Source organism: Notamacropus eugenii, chromosome 5 (assembly GCF_028372415.1).
Source record: "Notamacropus eugenii isolate mMacEug1 chromosome 5, mMacEug1.pri_v2, whole genome shotgun sequence".
NCBI classification, from domain to species: domain Eukaryota; kingdom Metazoa; phylum Chordata; class Mammalia; order Diprotodontia; family Macropodidae; genus Notamacropus; species Notamacropus eugenii.
The window spans coordinates 266,191,435-266,204,441 of record NC_092876.1 but is presented as its reverse complement, the minus strand read 5'-3'; the positions used below and the strand labels follow the sequence as shown (position 1 = coordinate 266,204,441).

General features: G+C 36.1%; 1 protein-coding gene across 3 annotated transcripts in view; it reads left to right on the top strand.

Annotated features, from left to right (window-relative positions):
• Positions 1 to 13,007, top strand: part of DNAH7 (dynein axonemal heavy chain 7) — a 282,757-nt gene that overhangs the window by 55,984 nt on the left and 213,766 nt on the right. For all 3 annotated transcript variants that reach the window (XR_011967739.1, XM_072612713.1, XM_072612714.1), the window contains 3 exons: positions 3,322 to 3,594; positions 4,140 to 4,267; positions 9,069 to 9,147. Coding sequence is in view for 2 of the 3 variants with exons in the window: in XM_072612713.1 (XP_072468814.1) it covers positions 3,322 to 3,594; positions 4,140 to 4,267; positions 9,069 to 9,147 (480 nt within the window). In the remaining variant the exon portion in view is untranslated. The remainder of the gene's footprint in view (positions 1 to 3,321; positions 3,595 to 4,139; positions 4,268 to 9,068; positions 9,148 to 13,007) is intronic.

Below are 13,007 nucleotides of genomic sequence, written 5' to 3'. Positions count from 1 at the left end.
CTCTGATTTCCGAGCCTTTGAACAGGCTGTCTGCATTCCCATAATGTGTTTGCTCCTGTCTTCTGACTTCAAATTTTTAATTTTCCTCAAGGCTCAAATGAGGCACCATAGTCTATGTGAAAGTTTAGTTTTCCTCCTTGCCTTACTTTTTAGTACACTCTTACCTCTCAGATGGTCTTACATTACTTGTATTCCTCAAATATTGTCTTCTCCAGTAGTAGAATGTCAACTCCATGAATGTGAGGATTATTTTTAAATTTGCCTTCTTATCCCCAGGCCCTGCCATAGGTCATTCATTATATGTAGTAATCTTGTTGAATTGCATAAAGAATATTTAATGTTCAAACTATGTAGAAGAGTGGCATTCTGGAGTCATGGATTTATAGGTGATATAGGGTACCTTTTAAATTAATTTAAAAAGTTTTAAATTAATTAAAAAACTAATTTTATGACCTGGTTATAGAAATATTAGGGAAGAAAGTCTGTCGCTATGAAATAAATCTGGTTTTGCAGTACCTCTGAAAATATAGTTTCTTTTATCCCTAGAACAATGCTATTCAGTATTTATTGAGTAAAGTATGTATCTAATGTTGTTAGTTGCCATGAGCGATACAAGGCAATGTAAGGCTCAGTCTCTATCTCCAGGAAAATAAAACCCACAAGACTGTAGATGCAGCAATTAGAGTAAGATTGTCTATAACAACGCTAAATGGTTGGGTACATACAACCAATTAGAAAGGAAGAGACATAGTAAAACACACTTAAACCATACATTCTCTATCTTAGGAGGGTATCACGCTTAGAAAGACAAGCTTACAACCCATATGATACAGCAGAATTCCTTTTAATAAATTTGATTCCCATTGTCGCTTAAGCCTAGTTATTAAGTTTTCTCTTAGACTTTTCCCCCAAACCTTTGCTCATGATTGTTATTTCCTAAACCCTTAAGTATATTTGTTGTTCCCCTTTGAACTCTGTCCAAGTTGTCTATGTCCTGTTTTATTTGTGGGTTTCTGAATAGAACATAGTGATTCAAAACCATTATGACCAAGGACCAGAACTCACTAAATTTAGAAATAACTGCCAGTTTATCTTGTCTTTTAAAGCATAGGATAAGCTATAACTTGTTGGAGACATAAAAGAAGACTGAAAAACATTATTTAAATTTATTAAACACAAAACTAGAATGCATAGTTTTCCCTTACTTATCACTAAAAATAGACTTTTATATGTTTGTTTTTTCAATTATTTCAATTATTTCAGTAAAATAAAGACAAGTACAATTAGAAAATCTCAAAAGACAGCAAGTATGATAAAAGTTTGGGAAGCAATCAACAAACATATTCATTGATCACTTTCTTTGTATCAGGCACATCATGCTAGCTACTAGGGCTAAAAAGACCCCTTTCATTAAGCTCATACAGGTTACATTTTATTAAAGAATGAAGACACATTCACGTGTCATGATAACAGTGTGCCAAGGGTTAATAAGCACCAACTAAATAATGAAGACAGTAAGCGTTATGAGTATAGAGAAACAAAGGAGAACTCACTGTGGGCTAGGGTGGATTGGAAAAGCTTCCTGGAGTGGGGAAGATTTGAATTGAACCTTGTAACATAGGCAGAATTCAGAACACAGGTAAAACATTGTATGTATAGGTGTGCATATGAGTGGTGGGAAGGGAACTCAAGCACAGAGGCACTAAAACGGAAGGCATATTTTGATTACACTGAATTTTGGTGAAAGCAGATTATGTAGCAGAGTAATAAGAGACAGTAGAAAGGTAGTTTGAGGCTAGTTGTGGAGGGATGTTAAAGAGTAAGACTGAAGAGTTTTACTTTTTGTTTTGAAGATGGTGAGAGGCCATGCAAAAATCTGTATTCCTTTTTAATGAGTATTTTGACATCATAGCATTAATAATTAAATCTTTTTTTCTGTAACAGATTCTATATATTTTTTGGGATTTTTTTGTTTGTTTTTGTTTTTGGAGGGGAAGGTGAGGTAGTTGGGGTTAAGTGACTTGCCCAAGGTCACCCACCTAGTGTCAAGTGTCTGAGGCCACATTTGAACTCAGGTCCTCCTGACTCCAGGGCCAGTGTGCCTTCACTGTGCCACCTAGCTGGCCCTATAGATTTTTTAAAGTCAGCTTTCTCGTGAACGTATATTTAGACTAATGAAAACCAACCAAGGTATATTACTAGGTACCAAAATGGATCTGTAGTTAGCTCTACATGTAGACAATCTGGACGTCAGCAGCCCTCCCTCTGTGCCTTGTTATGTTGAACTACCATTATGCTGTCCTTTAATAGCAGTTTTCTCATTGCTCCTATCTCATGTGAAGATTGTAGGGAGTTCTTAAGTAAATGAACAATGTTTGCTTGCTGTTTTGCTTCAATGAAACTTAAATAAAGCACTATAAAAGCTAGCTATAATTATACTTGTTATTAGGTAATATTATATATTATAGTGACCCATTCTTGTGTTATACCCCAATAGACTATAAGTTCCATGAAGACAGTAACTGTGTCTTTTATAAAATTTCTATTACTCCTAGTCTCCACTTTCTCCAATGACAATTGATCAAGTCTGCCACCGTAGCACATGTTAATTTTCAAAAGGAGAATACGGACAGTCCCTTCCCAAAGTAGGCAGGATTTGATGGCATTATTTGATGGGTCTACTTCTTTTTCTCTTCAGGATCTCAGGGTGTCATTATAGCTTTGGCCATTTTTGACTGAGAGTCTGAGTTTTTACTAGAACTGTTTATGAGTCAATTACAAAATATCCCCTGGAGCAAATTTAAAAAAAAATAACTAAATATCCTATGGTATAACTTGAAAATTTGACCCATTTATGATAACAGAAAAAAGAAATATTAAATGAGAGGATCAGATTGAATGATTTCTCAATCAACCCTCCAGTTCTAAATCCTGCTTGAAAGCTTTATGAGGGTTGTACCGTATCTTATTTTTTCTTTATATCTCTTTGAGACCCTAGCTCATTGCCTTTAATATACTAAGTATTTAGGATCATCCAGCATAAAAATCTTAGATTTAGAACTAGAAAGGACCTTAGAAATTATCTAGTCTAGCTTTCTCATTTTGAAGATGAGGAGACTGAGGCCTAGATAAATTGAATGTCTTTCTCAAAGTCACGTAGAAAAGTGGTAGCACCAGAGTCTGAATATGTCTTTGGACTTCAAATCCTGCATCCTTTTAGCTTCACTCTGCTGCTTCCAATAAAATAAATGTTTGTGGAATAAAATGCTATAAGTGATAAATGATAATGTATAACTAAGGTCTGTGTTCCCCACCAACCAGGAAAGTAAATCCCAGTCAACAACCTTGAGGCCCATAATTCTGGAGGAAATATTAAAGGAACACCAACAAAAGATCAAGGACGTGATTCTTGCTGAAAGTGTTGCACCCACTGAGCATCTGAAATATTATGATAAGTATGATTTCTTGATTAACAGACAAGCTGACCGTGATATTGATAAATATCTTGAGGAAGATCATAATTATGAGGAAACTATAAAGGAAATTCGAAAATTCCAAAAACTAAGTGAAGAGATACAGTATACATCTAGAAAGGTAAATAATGCAAGTTAGATCTTTTTCTTTTGTCTTTGAATGGACTTTTTTTCTTCTACTTTCCTTATTAGTTAGAACTTAGAGTACACATGAAGTAGTGGTGAGAATCTCACTATGGTTCCAATTTCTAAGGTTCCTTAGTCATTTATATTTATCAATATAAATAATTGTTCCTCTGCTGGTAAAAGCATATGCATCATTTACCATCAAGGCGCTTTTCCTCTGCGCCATCCACCAATCAAGTGATCAAGAGAATTCATTGCTTTCTACATAAATTTTACACATTTTCTGTATCAGTAACTATGTTCTTCAAAGTATTTGAATAAAGGAATGTACCTAAGTTTAAGTTCTTTGGCAGGATTTAAAAGGACACAATTGCTAAATACAAAGGGATGCCCTCCAAATAGCTTTTCTAAGTCAAATGTTTAAAGAAAATCTAGTATTAGATCAGAGTAAATTGGTAATACAAGATAATACTGAGAAATGTTGATTAAAATACAATAATATACTTCTTAGTGACTGAAATTTTCATACTCATGTTCCAGGTCCTTCGCTTAGGAATATTTGAATTGCATTGTGAAGAATTAATCAGGGCTTTGGCAAAGCGAGCAGATCTTATCGCTGGAAGACTTATAGCTAAAGTGTTCAAGGACCATCAGGAATTAAATATGAAGTAAGTGAATGATATTATTTACTTAAAAAATGGTTATTTTTTTTCTATTTTAATTGGATGGTTGGTAGTCAATCAAAGTAATGGAGTAGGCTGGTGTCATGGATCATCTCAAAGAGAAAATAATCAAGTTGTTCTCATTTTGTGAGGCATTTTATGTTTGGTTTAAGATATCATTAATATTAGTCTCTATTTTTTTTAATCTCGAATCAATTAACAGTGGGAAGAGTTGGCCCAGATGTTTTAGGTTCTGAGAGAGTCTTGTATAGGATTCAGAATTTATGTAGATAACACTTCAAAACAAAGTCAAGCGCAAGTCATGTCATTATTTCTCCGATGACATGGTCTTTTTCGGCAACGAAGGACGAACACGCACAGATAACACTTAGAATATATTATGCACATGTAGTAAATATGAATTTTAACGGAGTCTCAAATCTGATGTTGTACTGCTGTCAGCTTTTAGTAATTGATTCTTTAGGTCACTCATCACTCATCTTCTGGTCACTCACAATTGCAAAGCTGAAAATCCAATTGTCAATTTACTCAGACATCATAAGATCCTCAGAAAATTAACTGACTGTTAATAACTCAGAGACTAATGTGTGAAACAAAATACTCTTTTGTAGGTCAAAAGCAAGAATAATAATTAACATGAAAACCAGGATGGTGTGGTACCTTTCTCTAGGAATTGGGGTACTGAGGAAAGCCTAGTAATTGAAAAATGGTTCTGTTAATAATAGTATTAGGGAAAGATGAATTAGATGCCTTTAGGAATATTTATTTTAGGTCATGTTGAAACCTTCTGAAGGGGTCAATCTTTTTCACAATAAAGGGTATGTTTTCTAACATTTGTTATCATAGTATAGAGTCCCCTCTTTTCTAGAATAAAAAAATTATTTTTCTTGTTATTCATTTTAATTCATTTGTTAAAGGTGCCTATTTTGTGCTGATCATTGTAGTAGGAGTAGTAGAAATTTTATAAAAGACAGCTACTGTCTTCATGGAGCTTATAGTCTGCTAGGTGTATGAGATGAGAATGGGTCACCATAATATATAATATTACCTAATGATAATTATAATTATAGTTAGCTTTTATATGGTGCTTTATTTATAAAGTACTTTATAGATATTCTCTCATCTGAGTGTCACAACAATCCTGAGAGGTAGGTGCTATTATTATTCCCATTTTTAAAGATGTGAAAACTGAGGCTGAGAGAGGACAAGTAACTTGGCCAGGGTCACAGAGGTATTAAGTGCCTAAGGTCTAATTTGAATTGAGGTCTTCCTGATTCTAAGACAAGCACTCTAGTCCACTGAGTCACTTGATTGTCTGCGTTTATATTAACTTACATTAAAGCGCACTAAAGAGTTGTAAAACCAAGTGTCATGTGAGTTCCAAGAAGGAAGATCATTACTGACAAGCAGAATCAAGAAAGACCCTAAAGTGTTCAGCCAGGCATAGGGAGAAGATTAGACATTTCATAGAAAAAAAAGTTGAAGATAAACCAAAGGTTATGAAAATGGGAGAAAAGTGAATGGTCATACCACAGGAAGAAATAGTGACATCAAGTTTAGGGGGAAAGATAATAAGCTCAGTTTTGGACATGTTGCATTTCAGGTACTAATGGAACATCCTAGGTAGAGACAAACTGTGAGCAGTGAGAGATTCTATAGCATTTTAATTCAACAAGAATTTATTAAGTGCCTACCATGTGCCAGATGCTCTACTAGGTAGAGATACACAAATGAAATAGATCTTGTATCTAGTGAATTTTCACATATTTTACTGGGAGAGGGTCAGAATTGGGATTATATGCAAAAAAACAAACAAAAATATGCAAAGTAATTGCTGGGATGGGGTGGGGCTAACAACTGGAGAAAATTGGGAAAATCAGGAAAGACTTCTTATGGAGAAGGGGGCATTTGAACTGAACTTTGAGGAAGTTAAGAATTCTAAGAGGCAGAGAGGTGAGGAGTGAAAACATTCCAGGCAATGGAGGACATTGGTTGAAAGGGAGGAAGCAGAAGGAATAATGTTCTGTATGGGGAACATCAAATTAGGCCAGTTTGGAAAGAATGTAGAGTGTGGGGAGGGGGATTGGTGATCACAGGAGGATGTCAGATCCATCTGGGGGGAAAATGGAGCATGGCTATGAAAGGCTTTAAATGACAGACATAGAGATTTGTATTTCATCTTAGAGATAATCAAAATTTCTTGAATAGAGGAGTTGATGTGGTTGGATCTGTGCTTTAGGAATACACATACACACACATACACACGCACACATGCACACAAACACAAAATCTCTGGCAGCCGTATTGAGAATGCATTGGGAAGGGGGGAGAGACTGGAGAAAGAGATTAATTAGGAAGCTTTTTCAATGGCAAGAAATGACAAGGGCAGTGACCAAATAAGAAGGGGGAGGGAGGGAGGGAAAGAGGGGGAGAGAGACAGAAAGACAGAGAGAGAGAGAGAATATTGTCAACAGAAATAGTGAAATTAGGAGGAAAGGGGTAGGTATGGAGGAAAGATGATATATTCTTTGTTTTTGTTTTTGTTTTGGCCATGTTTAGTTTCAGGTGGTTAATGGGACATTTAGGGAGAGATGTTCAGCAAATCAGTGATGTAGAGCTAGAGTTCAGGAGAGAGATGAAGTTCTGGAACTCAAAAGAGGCATGGACTATAGATAAAACTAAAGGGATATCTGTGTAAAAGTTCTGAAGCTCTGGGAATCAATTAAATTGCACTGGAATATAGACAGAGAAAAGGAGACAGCCAAGGACAAACCCTCATTTAAAAAAAAACTTTAAGTGGTTGGAAAAAGGGGATGAGGAATGAGTGGAGGAAACATCGTGAGGAATTAAAGAGCAGGAACAGAATCAGGAGAGAGTAGTGTCTCTGAAGTCAAGAAGAATGAGCCAGTAGGAGTTGGTAGTCCAAAATGGTAAAGTCTTCAGAGGTCAGAGGAAAGAACTAAAAATATTCATGGTATTTGGTGATGAGGAATGTTTGGATGACCTTTGAGAAATCAGTTTCAGACTAGTGGATGCAGAGGGCATATACTAAGGGATTGAGGTGTCTAGGGTGATTAGTCAGGAAGGAGAATTATTGAGCATCAATATTGCCAAGAAGTTTGCCAAGAAATTCAGAAAGTGAAGGGTCAGAGATAAGATAGTAGATTGAGTGTATACGTAGCTTTAGTCATATCAGACTCTCAGAGACCCCATTTGAGGTTTTCTTGGCAAAGATACTAGAATGGTTTGCTATTTCCTTCTCTAGCTAATTTTACAGATGAGGAAACTGAGGAAAGCAGGTTTAAGTGACTTATACCCAGGCCTGCTTAGCTAGTAAATGTCCGAGGCCAGATTTGAACTCATGGAAATAAATCATTCTGACTCCAGGCCCAGCACTCTATCCACTACACCACCTCCTTTTTTTAGAGTTAAGGAGATCTAAGCTTGTTTGTAATGTCCACCTGAAATGAAGGCTACAGAAGTGGCAGAAACTAGAATCTTTAATGGAAGCAAGGGAGTTGCAATTAGGGGTCACCATACAGCACCAAAATACTGGAGTGCTCAAGAGGGGCATAGGGGAACAGGGTTAAATCCATTTCAACAAGTAGGGAGTCACATGGGAGACTATACCTTCAGAAGCTGTTATAGTGTCTTCTTTTGCATAATAACTGAAGTCCATAGAGAAGATTAGGGGAGGCTGAATGGGGATGGGTGACGTGTTTGGCCTTGCTCCAATCATGGGGTCAGTTGGAGCCAAGTCAGGTAGGCCCTTCTGATGTCTGTTCCACATTCTTTTTAAAACTGGTTTCCATAGTCCTCTCTTAATGGGTTTAGATCTCCCTCAAGCAATTTCTTAGCTCTAGGATCAGGCAAGATCAGCAGAGGGAGGATGCCAAGTTTTAAGATAAAGAGTCATGAAACTGAGAGTGATTACTGAAGTCAGGTTCTGTAGAAGGAGGCAAGGACTGAGATCAAGAGTATTGACTAGTTAGGGCAGAGATCTTGGCCTGGGAATGGATTCTTTGGTAATCCTTTGTATATTATTTTATGCTTTTGAAAACATTAGTCTGAGAAGGGGTCCATAGACTTCATCGGACTGCTAAAGGGGTCCATGACACAAAAAAGCTTATGAAACCCTCAGAGAGATTAGCATTAGGAGAAGTAAGCTTACCTTCTTTGTTGCTACCAGATGTTTGATGTGGAGAAATTCAGCAAACTGAAAGAAGCAGAGCTAAGGGACAGTAAGTTAGATGGGTAAGTGAACAGGAGGATAAGATATTTGCCATTAGCATGTGCAGTGGAAGAGTCAGAAGCTTTCAAAGAGGAGAAGCAAGGCTTTAAAACAGTTGTTCAATGAAATTAAAATAAATCACTCAAAACAGTCGCTATTGTAATTAAGTTAGAGTTGATAGAGGTAAAGGATTAGGATTGGTGTGCAGTGGTGAAAGCCTAATTGAGGCTATGTACCATTTTCTAGGCACCATGCTGAAAAACACAAACCTTTTTTTTATATATCTCCCATGATACTTGATTGGTCTATGGGTTTATATCTGTTTTATCCAGATGACTCTTCTGTGGCCTGACTGACACTTAATCTAATTCAATATCCTTCCGATGATACCTACCACTTGTTCAGCAGATATGACATCATAATGATAGATAATTGAGAGATAACTTTTTATTTTTAATGTTTGTAGTTTTACCTGTTAATCATGATAGTGATATTTTGTTTTCAAATGTTTTTTAATAGATGGATATGTAAGATTGATTGTTTCTTACATTTCAGATTATGTGAGGAATTTGAGATGATAGCAGAAAAGGCTCTTAGTACTCCTCCAAATACAGCGGAACTAATGGAATTAAAGGTATACATTCTATATATTTTTGTATGTAAGTGAAAAGATAATTTTAAAACAAAGATCTAAATCTTTGAGTAATGCTCCATTTTGACTTGTATACAATGGTTGCTCTTCTTATCTAGAATTTTGTAATATATAATTTTTGTCATTGTGAGTACTTCTTCCATCAATGCAGTTTACATCTGCACTGTAACTGAATACTGTATGATTATTGTCTATATTTTCCAATAAAACTTCCATAGAAGAGGTGTACAATATGCTAAACTCCTTTATCTTGCTCCCTTAGTCCCTAAGTACCAATGTACAGTTAGTTGTCTTTTATTTTCATGTCATAACAAGGCCACCTCTTTTTCAAGTGTCATAATGGATAGAGTCAACCTGAAAGCCAGGAGGCCAGGGTTCAAGTCCCACCTGACACACCCTGGCTGTATGATGCTGGATGAGTGACTTACCTTCTTATTGCCTCACAGGCACTTCTCTAAGACTGTAAGTTTCCGAGAACATATAAACTGTACTTTCCCTACCTGGGAGTTCCCTATATCCATGAAATCTCAAGTATAGTCTCTATCCCTATCCCTACATGCATTTATATTATTGTTTGTACAACTTACTGCATACAAGTCATCCTTGATAATATATTGGAATCAGCTTACATCCACCTTGCATCTTTCTTTTTAAAAATTGTTTCATGATAAATAATAACTTTGAACAAAGCCAAATAGTAAAGAAAAATAGAAAATAAGAATTTAAATCTTAAGGTAAAAATAATTAAATGACTTCTGTATGCTAGGCACTATTCTAAGTGCTTAGGATAAAAAGCAAAAGCTGTCATATATACAGGATAAATTGAAGATAATATCAGAGGAAAGGCACTCAATTCAAGTGGGATTGAGAAAGATTTACTATATAGAGTGGGATTTAATCTTGTACTTAAAAGAAGTCAGGTAGGTCAGAAAGCAGGGAAGAAGAGGGAGAGAATTCTAGGCGTGGAGACTGCCAATAAAAATGCCCAGAGTAGGGCAAGGGCATGTCATGTACAAGGTATAGCAAGGAGGCCATCATCACTAAATCAGAGTACATGGAGGAGAGTAAGGTGAAAAAAATCGGAAGGTAAGAAGGAACCAGCTTATAAAGTCAAATAGAGAATTTAATACTTTACCCCAGAGGGAGCAGGGAGCCAATGGAGTTTATTGAATATGTGTGGGTTGAGGCAAAATGGTCAAACCTGTGCTTTAGGGAAATTAATTTGTCAGTTTAATGGAGGATGGAATAGAGTGGGGAGAATTTTGAGGTGGGGAGACCAACGAAAAGGTATAAGGTGATGAGGGTCTGCACCAGAGTGACTATGGTGTCAGAGAAGGGGGCATGTGTGAGAGATGTCAAGAAGGTAGAAACAACAGAACATGAAAACTGATTGGATAGAGGGGATGAGAGAGTGAAGAGTTTAGAAAGACACCGAGATTGTGAGCTTGGAGGACTGGGAGGATGGCATTACCCAAGACATTAAAAGAGAAGTTGGGAAGATAAGAGAGCGGGAAGGGGTGGTGCAGAGGGGGAGGAGGAAGACAATGAATTCAATTTTGGACAGATAGCTTTATCTTATGGTATAACTAAGAATTTAACAAAGTAGTACCAAATGAATTATCTAATAAAAAAATGTATTTGCGTGGTATCTATTTACAAGAACCTAAAGTACCGCTACTTGTGACTTGATGATTTTCTTTCTTTTTTTATGGGTATAGTTCTTTTAATCTTTCTTTCCATGTATATGTCACAGGATCATAGGCTTATTTATTTAAAGCTGAAAGAGACCACAGAGGGCATTGAGTTCAATTCCATCCTCATTCTACATTTGAGGAAACTGAGGTACATAGCGGTTAAGTGAGTTCCCTAAGGTCACATTGCTAAAAAGTATCTAAATGAGGATTTTTAACCCAAATCTTTCTGACACTGCATCCTTTCTTTGGTGTTTCATATTTGTTCTTTATGGCACTATAATATTTCACTGTATTAATATTACAGTTCCACATAGTTGCTTGAATTTATATTCTTAAATTCACACATTCGGATGCCACAATTTATTGAACTGTTCTTTTCATGAACCATCCTTCAACTGTAATATACAGATCATTCCCAATTTTTTGCAACTATAAACATATTAGTTAGAATACTCCTGCGTGAATACCCCTTTTATGACAGTTTTAAAGTTAAACTCCTACCAGTGAGATTGATGTCAAATGGCATGATCACCTCTATGACCCTTACTGTATGTTGCTCCATTGCTCTCCAAAATGTCTCTTCAGTACTCTTTCCAAGAACGTATCTGAATATCTGTATCCTCACAGCACTGCCCAAACCTCTCATTTTTGAGCATTTTTACTCCTCTTGTGAGTCCTGTGTCATTTCAGTACATAGCTTTGATTTACCAGGACACCTGTACATCTTTTCAGGTGTTATTAATGGATTGTATTTCCTCCTTCTAAAACTATAGGTTCACATCCATCATCATTGTTCAATTGGAGCATATATGATAATGTCTTGGTTCCTTATGGACTTCCTATTTTTTAGATTATCTTTCAGGTAAACAAGATATTATTAGAGTCTGTTTTCTTAATCCATTCTGGTTTAGCATGCTAACATTAGTATTTCAGTTGTTATATTAATCTTTCTGTTGGAAAGGAACATACTTTTAAAAATTCTTATGATTTAAATTATTAACTCAAATTTATCAAAACTATCCTAAACTAAATGCACATCTGTCACTAATTTTCTTTAATATGGATTTTCTTTTTATCAACAATAGGAACTTCACTTTGGGGATTACCTAGCTCCCTTCCCTCTTTCCCTTCTTGGTCTGTCCTCCCTAATACACCTTTGGAGTCATGAAGAGTTAGACATAATTGAAAAATGACTTAACAAAAACAGCAACAAAGATTGTCACGTGGTGTTAGTAGCTAACTTATTTAGAGCAGTTTTCAAATGGTTAGTGATAGCTTGGACTTCTACATTTGTAAACTATTTGCTTATGTCCTTTGACCATTTACCTACCGGGGAATGAATCTTATTTCTATAACTTTGAATAAATTCCTTATATATCTTGAAAATGAGGTCTTTAATCAGAGAAACCTGCTGTCAAGATTTTCCTATGTAGTTGTTTCCCTTCTAGTCTTCACTGCACTCAGTCTACACCCCTTTTTTTAAACTTATTTTTTTAATTGATGAAAATTCACCCTTTTGTTCCATTTCTTTCTCCTCCCCATTGAAAAAGAGAGGAAAACAAAGCAAAACAAATATGTGTAGTCAAGCAAAACAAATCATTATACCGGCTGTGTCCAAAAATGTATTGCCCCAGTTCCATCACTTCTCTGTTGGGAAATGGGGAGTATGTGTCATCATGAGTCTTTTAGAGTTTCCTACCCCCTCTACAAAGAAGACAGTAGTAAGAATGAGTCAGTGTGTTCAGCTTCATACTCTAGGTTTGATGCAGTATGTTCCTGCTCTCCTTTACCCCTTTTTTCCCTTGCCTAAAGCCCACCTACAAGTTTTTATCATTTCCATATTTCCTTTTAAATTTCTCTCTCCATGACTTGTTCTCTATGGTTAGTGTTCATTTTATTTAGGATTAATTTTCCCCCTTAATTTCCTTCTTTGCCTAATATCTCTTCCTTCATTTCTTTATTGAATGAAATGTATTTCTGAACCCAGCTGTGTCCATGTATTCTTCCCTTTCTTTGATGAATCCAAATGGAAGTGAGGTTCGATTGACACCTGTTCCCTCTGCTGTTTCCCCAATTGTATTCTCTCCTATTTGTGCATCCAAATTATGTGAGAAAATTTCCCCCATCCTTTCTCTCCTTTTTTCCCCT